The sequence below is a fragment of the Citrus sinensis genome, chromosome 9 (assembly GCF_022201045.2).
Source record: "Citrus sinensis cultivar Valencia sweet orange chromosome 9, DVS_A1.0, whole genome shotgun sequence".
Lineage (NCBI taxonomy): Eukaryota > Viridiplantae > Streptophyta > Magnoliopsida > Sapindales > Rutaceae > Citrus > Citrus sinensis.
Genome location: NC_068564.1, coordinates 19140714 through 19147867, shown reverse-complemented (window position 1 = coordinate 19147867; position 7154 = coordinate 19140714). Strand labels below are relative to the sequence as shown.

General features: G+C 36.5%; 1 protein-coding gene and 1 pseudogene across 1 annotated transcript; one reads left to right on the top strand and one right to left on the bottom strand.

Moving 5' to 3' along the window:
* Positions 1–436: 436 nt before the first annotated feature.
* LOC112495636 (pentatricopeptide repeat-containing protein At1g08070, chloroplastic-like) lies at positions 437–2228 on the top strand. The gene is made up of 2 exons (XM_052433060.1): positions 437–1413; positions 1522–2228. Exons 1-2 carry the CDS (start codon positions 588–590, stop codon positions 2112–2114), a joined length of 1419 nt encoding a protein of 472 aa, XP_052289020.1. The 5' UTR covers positions 437–587; the 3' UTR covers positions 2115–2228.
* Positions 2229–2522: 294 nt separating this feature from the next.
* Positions 2523–6737, bottom strand: LOC102624371 (nucleolar GTP-binding protein 1-like; annotated as a pseudogene).
* Between the last annotated feature and the right edge of the window lie 417 nt (positions 6738–7154).

The window sequence follows — 7154 nt, the reverse complement described above, 5'->3', positions numbered from 1 at the left end:
ATTGGGAGGACCTTTTTTCCAAAAATTATTTGTCTCTTTTGTTCTCTTTTATTTGATATAAGGTTCTTGTCACCTACAAACTAAGAGATTTTATTAATCGGTCTTTCTTGTGTCAATTAAATCTAGGCAGTACTATATAAGAATTAATGTAAACTAGTCCTAGTAATTGTCTGATTATAAATATCAATTGTAATATCATATAATATGAGTTATAATATGAGCATTAGTCTCATGTAATTGAAAAAAAAATAATATAGGAATTCTTAAATCCAAGAGTTTAATAAAAAGTTTTTCATCACATAGCATATAATCACTTAGAATAACGAAGCTAGTAATGATTTAATTCAAATTAATTCATATCGTGCGTATTAATTATATATTTAGGCTTTCATAAAGAGATTATTATATATTTATGTTAGGCTTAACGTTTATCAAATTGGCTATAAAGAAGAAAAGAGCTAGCGTAGCTTATCTATAGGACGAAAAAATATTTAGCATCCTTGGTGAGAAAAGGCAATATGGATACAATATGGCTTTAGTTCATCACATGATCTCCACATTAGTTGTTCTTCTTGTACAATTTTGACATGTCCGTAAACGGCCTAAAGTCACTAAAACCCACACTCAGTTTCAAACAACTAAACCAAATCCATGCCCAAATCTTCATATTGCTAAAACTTCTAACACAATCATCCACCCCACAAAATGCAATTCCACTCTACAACAAAATGCTCAGCTGCCCATCTTCATATAATCACTACACCTTCACTCAAGCCTTAAAGGCATGTTCCTTAGCCCATCCACACCAAAAAGCCCTAGAGATTCATGCCCATGTCATAGAATATGGCCATTTGCATGATATATTCATCCAGAACTCATTGCTTCACTTTTACGTAACTGTAAAAGATATTTTTTCTGCCCATCAAATTTTTAACTCTGTAGTTTTCCCAGATGTTGTTTCTTGGACTACTATCATTTCTGGGCTTTCTAAATGTGGTTTTCATAAAGAAGCCATTGATATGTTTTGTGGGATAGATGTTAAGCCTAATGCTAATACACTTGTTAGTGTTTTATCTGCTTGTTCTAGTTTAGTGTCCCATAAATTAGGCAAAGCTATTCATGCACATAGCTTGAGGAATTTAAATGAAAATAACATTATTTTGGATAATGCAATATTGGATTTTTATATAAGATGTGGGTCATTGGCGAGTTGTGGTTACTTGTTTGTGAAAATGCCTAAGAGAAATGTGGTTTCTTGGACTACAATGATAGGAGGTTATGCAGAAAGAGGATTTTGTAAAGAAGCAGTGAGTGTTTTTCAAGAAATGGAGAAAACAAAGGAAGCTGAGCCTAATGAGGCCACTCTTGTCAATGTATTGTCAGCATGTTCATCGATTAGTGCATTGAGTTTTGGTAAGTATGTGCATTCCTATATAAGTACTCGATATGATCTTTCTGTGAGCAATCTTGTGGGGAACGCTGTGATTAACATGTATGTTAAATGTGGTGATGTGGGTATAGCAATTCAAGTCTTTAATATGCTTGCATACAAGGATAAGATCTCATGGAGTACTGTAATTAGTGGCTTGGCCATGAACGGCTGTGGCAGGCAAGCTTTGCAGCTCTTTTCTTTGATGATCATTAATGCGGTTTTTCCTGATGATGTAACCTTCATCGCATTGATATCCGCATGTAGTCATGGTGGCCTTGTTGATCAAGGATTGATACTTTTTAAAGCTATGAGCACTGTTTACGAGATTGTGCCCCAAATGCAGCATTATGCCTGTGTTGTTGATATGTATGGCAGAGCTGGACTCTTGGAGGAAGCAGAGGCTTTCTTTAGAGAGATGCCAATCGAAGCTGAGTGGTCAGTTTGGGGAGCTTTACTGAATGCTTGTAGAATTCATCGGAATGATGAGATGTTTGATCGAATCAGGCAAGACCTTGTCAACAAGAAGGGAGTTAACGTTGGGACTTTTGCATTAATGTCAAACACTTTTGCTGGTGCTGATAGATGGGAGGATACTAATAAGATCCGTGATGAGATAAGACGCATGGGGTTGAAGAAGAAGACAGGCTGTAGTTGGATTGAAGTGAATCCATCTATCTTTTAAGAGGAAAGGGTATCATTCGAAAAAATAAAAACATGTGAAATGCTTACCACGGTGAAGAAAGTCTTTTTACAAGATTCTGTTTGGTGCTTAAAAGAATGTTAACCAATTGCTACTTGTAAACATGCATTCTCCAAACTCGATTCATGATCAATAGTTCCCTTTTTCAATCGTGTTGTTAGTGAGCATAAATTGGCACAATACCTGGTCCAACTCTTCGCCATCTTCGGGTCTCATCCCTTCTTTTTGATCCATGCCATTGAGCCAGCCCTGTACAGACTCGTCATATATGATACATTTTGCTTCTAACTTTGCTCGACTGGGCTGTAATTTGCAAAGTGTTTGATAACCGGAGAAGAATTATCATATATCGGCAGAAATTAGAGCCACCATGCAATTATGAAACAAAGATGTAAACTCAGGTTAAATCTTTATCTCAACCAAATAAAAACAGTAAGGTAATAACCTTCAGAGATTCAAAATTGCTCTAACATTTTTAGCTCCTCCACCCAAAATCTCGACAGTTCAGCAAACAGCAACTACAGAACATAGACGTATACTCAGGTCAAATCTTTATCTTTTTTTTTTTTTTAATCCCCCAAAAAAATAAAAAAACAGTAAGGTAACAACTGCTCAGATTATATCATAACTCAAAATAATGTCCCAAATTCAAAATCGCCCTGGCAACAACATTTTTAGAAAGAGGAAAAGGAAAACTCCTCCACTCAAAATCTCTAGACAGTTCAGTCAATGGCAAATACGATTCCATTGTATGTGCACCACTGCAACACAGAAACCATTCTCCATAATAAGGGAAGCCATATTGATTGCTCAAAAGTTTCAATCCGGCGATGCAATACATAGACCATTCTTCTCTGCAAGAAAAGAAACAATATTAATTGCTGAGATGACCCAAAAAAAAAAAAAATTGCAATTACAAAGAAAACCTCTAAAAAGGACTGAAAGGAAATGAAAACAGCACTACTTTGATGGTTTTTATATGGAGTGGATTTAAGAACTACTAAGGGGGTTAAAGTCCATTGACTTATATAAATGTCATTTATTCTCTTAGTTATTCATTGTTGTCTGAGCAACTCACCCACCAAAGACTATCTCGTGAATAGAAAAGAATGCACATTTCATATCCATTGACATCAACGAAAAGGAGTTCAAAAAGTAGCTGCAAGAAGTCTACAGATAATTTCCATGAAATAAACAACTAAGATAAACCAACATAGAGCATTTTCAAAACAATGAAAATCATCAAGGGGCAGAATATTAAAGGAAAATGCATCTCCAAAAAATATGCGGTAGTATGACTAGGTAAAAATCCTCAAATTGCCAATTCTATCAACTATGTGATGTCTCAATAATAAAGCCAAAAAAAGAAAAAAAAAAGAAAGAAAGTAAGGATTAACATACACATTTAAGATTGTAAACAACTAGGAGCACTCACGTGTATTCTTGTAATGAAGGAAGGGCTGCCCACTAAATAAAAAACTACCTGTCAGGCAACTGCAAATTTTCATTCTCATCTAATAATCACAGAAACAGCAAGCAGCAAAAAATCAAACAAATTCTAATGGCTAAAGATGATTGACATATCAAACATTTTCTCATTTACAAACATAAATAACAAAAACTCATATGGAATAGACGCACAGCTAAGCACAGAGAAGAACAGAAAGATACAAAAGACAAGCTGAAGCAAGTTACCAAAGAGTAATGCAAGAAATATACCTTAAACATTTCAACGTCTGTCAGTTTTTCCAATGGAACGTTTTCCAGAGAATAAATGCTTTGGCTTCAGTGTAGGAATAACTCTATCAGCTTCTCCACGACGAGCATCCTTGTTCCTCTTCTTAGCAGATTTTTTGCCGAGTTTAATTGCCTTAACCTTTTGAGCAGAATCCTTGAAGCCTTCACCAGGGGCAACTTCACTTGGAGGCCGTGACCTTGACCTTGACAGAGGTCGGGACATTGACCTCAACCTCAACTTCTTGTTAGGTTGGTCCATGTCCATATCCATAGCAGCACCATTATCCTTGTCTCCCCCGTCAACAGACCTCTCCCTTTTGCGACCCCTAGACTTGCTTCGGGCACGATCGATAGCCATAGAGGGATCCAATCCCAAAGAGGATAGCTGCCTACCCATTCTCTTAGTTGTAAACTTCTTGTCTTTATCGAACTTTCTTGATACAGAGGGCCGACTTTCTGCAGTTCTTTTCTTGATCCTGTGCTGTTGGATGAGCAAGCTTTTCTTTTTCCTGATCTCTGCCAACGCTTCTTTCTCTTCTGGCGTCAGCTCCTTGCCATCCATTTCAAAATCATCGTCTTCCTCTTCTTCCTCCCTAAGACCTTCTTCTCGTTCCAGCTCTTCGAGCCTCAATAAGATATCAGGATCAACAAAGTCATACACATTGTGACCATCAAGAATTTCGGGCATTACATCGTCTTTCCATTCTTCATTAGCCAAGATATAATTCTTCTTCAAACTGGCAGAATATACACCAGCTCCACCATTCTCATCCTCCAAGTCTTTCTCAGTTTTCCTCCTCTCCTTCTCAGCTGCTTGCTTAGCTTTAGCTTCCAAAACAGCCTGAGGGATACAAGGTGGTCTTTCCTTCTGGTCACGCGGCTTTGGTATTGCAACATGAAAGCGATTCAAGCAGTCATTTATCTTTTTGGTTTTCATCTTTAATTCTACCCTTTGATTCAATAACCTATCACAAGCTGCATTCTTCACAGCAGCTACCCCCTCTTCATTCAAAGTGCTCATTGTCAATAGCACTCCCTCATCATCACCAACTTCACCTCCCTGACCCATCACAGTCTTCATTGCTTCAGCTTTCATCTCCATGACCAATTTCTTGTCTTCCTCCGAAATCCCATCCAGTGGCTGCAAATCAGTCTTGTTGCAGACAATAATCAAGGGCTTATTTGTTAGAGAATATTAAGAATATGGAGGCAAAGAACAAAGAAAATTTCTTAGGATTTGAGACGTGTTTGCACACTTTCCTTTAAGGTTTTATTTGCCCTCTCCAATCTTGGTTTGCTATAGAGTATTAATGGCAAATTACCCCCAAGATATATCAAATCCTGAATACAATCTCTAGCAAATAAGATTGTATTTCCAGAACATATATGAAACCTACAAAATCTGATTTATGATCTTATTGTATGTCTTTCTTTTTATGAATAAGATGTTTATTTGAAAGAATACAACCATTAGAAATGGTACTTCTTCGAAAAAACTTTTTTGGTTTGAAAATGCATCGATTTACAATTGAAATCTTTTCAATCTTGCTAACCGTTTTTCAATTGACAACTTTCTGGAAATAAACGGTTAGCCGTTTTCTCAATAAACGGTGAGCCGTTTATTCTAGGACATAAAACATGCTCTCTGGACTTAAACGGTTAGCCGTTTTCTCAATAAACGGCAAACCGTTTTCGTCCAGAATATCAAACCAAACAAACTTGAAAGATGTTACAATCTCTCTTACATTATTCATAAACAGAGACTAAATGCTGTGGAAAAGAGCTGCCTGTTGAGCAATACTGTAACCACACGACCCAGATATGTCTAAGAAGAACAATACGGCAGATCGTAGATGTGCCAGCGCCGTTATACTGCACATTTCAATAATGTTATGATCCTCAAAAGGCCGATCTAAGATCCCTGGAGTATCAATCACTTGATACCTCAGGTACTTATAATCTGTATGACCAACAAAGAGTGACTTTGTAGTAAAAGCATAAGGCTGTACATCCACATCAGCCCTTGTGATCTTGTTCATAAATGAGCTCTTGCCAACATTAGGGTACCAACAAATCAAGATTGTACGAGTGTTTGGGTCAATTGAAGGCAACCTTGCCATGTGTTGTCTGATCTGTTCTAAATAAGCCAAACTAGGGCCTATTCTCTTCACCACCGTACACATACGGCCAAGAGCAGCAACCTCAAGCGACTTGCAACAATACAACGAATCACCGTACTTCAACAGCTTCACATAGTCTTTAGCAATCTTGCTAATAAGGTTCCTTGCAGTATTTATTTGGCCAAGTGCAAGTTTATAATGATCCTTATTGTAAAGGACATGCAAAAGATCTCCATAAAAAGGATGGATATCATCTAGGCGAGGAAATTCATCTATGATCGTAGATAGCTTCTCAAAAAAATTCTGTTGAGTGTATTTCACCTTACGCATGTAAAACCGACGGAGACGAGTAATTGAATACCCTTTGTGAACAACAGTTGGTGTTTGCCGCTGAGTACGGGATAGAATAATGTCGACAATGTCTTTCCCATTGGGTACCACGGTAATCTTCTTAAAGTTATATTGCACCATTTTTTACTATTTTCCTGATAAAACATATTAAATAAATTCATATCATACAAACGGCAAACGCCTAATCCATATTCAAAACAATAAAAGTTTACTCATGACAACAAAATCAAATTCAATAATCTCTAACATTTTTATCATAAATGAAACTGAACCAGTCAATATATTCATGATATCTCCAATGAAATACAAAAACGTATGAAATATAATAACATCAAAAACCCAGAAAATAAAAACATCAGAATTCACTACAGTGCTAACAGAATCAAATCATTCAATATCAAAATCCTGAGCGTCGAAACTGTTTTTAATCCGATGGTCATGATTTACTCAATGTATCTATAAAAAGGGGGTCTCCCTCCTAATTTGGTATCTCTGAATCAATTTTTGGGCTCCATTTTCTGTAATTCCTTCTTCATCTTATATTTTCTACGTATTTTAATAAATTTTCATTTTGCCCCAAGTTCAATTATGAGTAGCTAATTTTCTTTTAAGCTTGGGTTGAAGATGAAGTCTCAACATGTGTCATGATCTTTATTTGGTAAATTTATTTTCTCTTCCTCTCTAGTTTTTGTAGATGTTTTGACTTCTCGTTGACAAATAATAATAATCTTGTTTAGATACCGTCCCAGTTTCACCGGCTCCCCAGTATAATGTTATTATTATTTGGCACGATAAACCCTTAGCACCATATTGA

Bases quoted from the DNA above. Each gene is read 5' to 3' on its own strand.
- LOC112495636 (XM_052433060.1), top strand. From the start codon at position 588: ATGTCCGTAAACGGCCTAAAGTCACTAAAACCCACACTCAGTTTCAAA. The intron at 1,414-1,521 runs GTAAGTATGTGC...ATGTGGGTATAG, and splicing joins GATTAGTGCATTGAGTTTTG to CAATTCAAGTCTTTAATATG.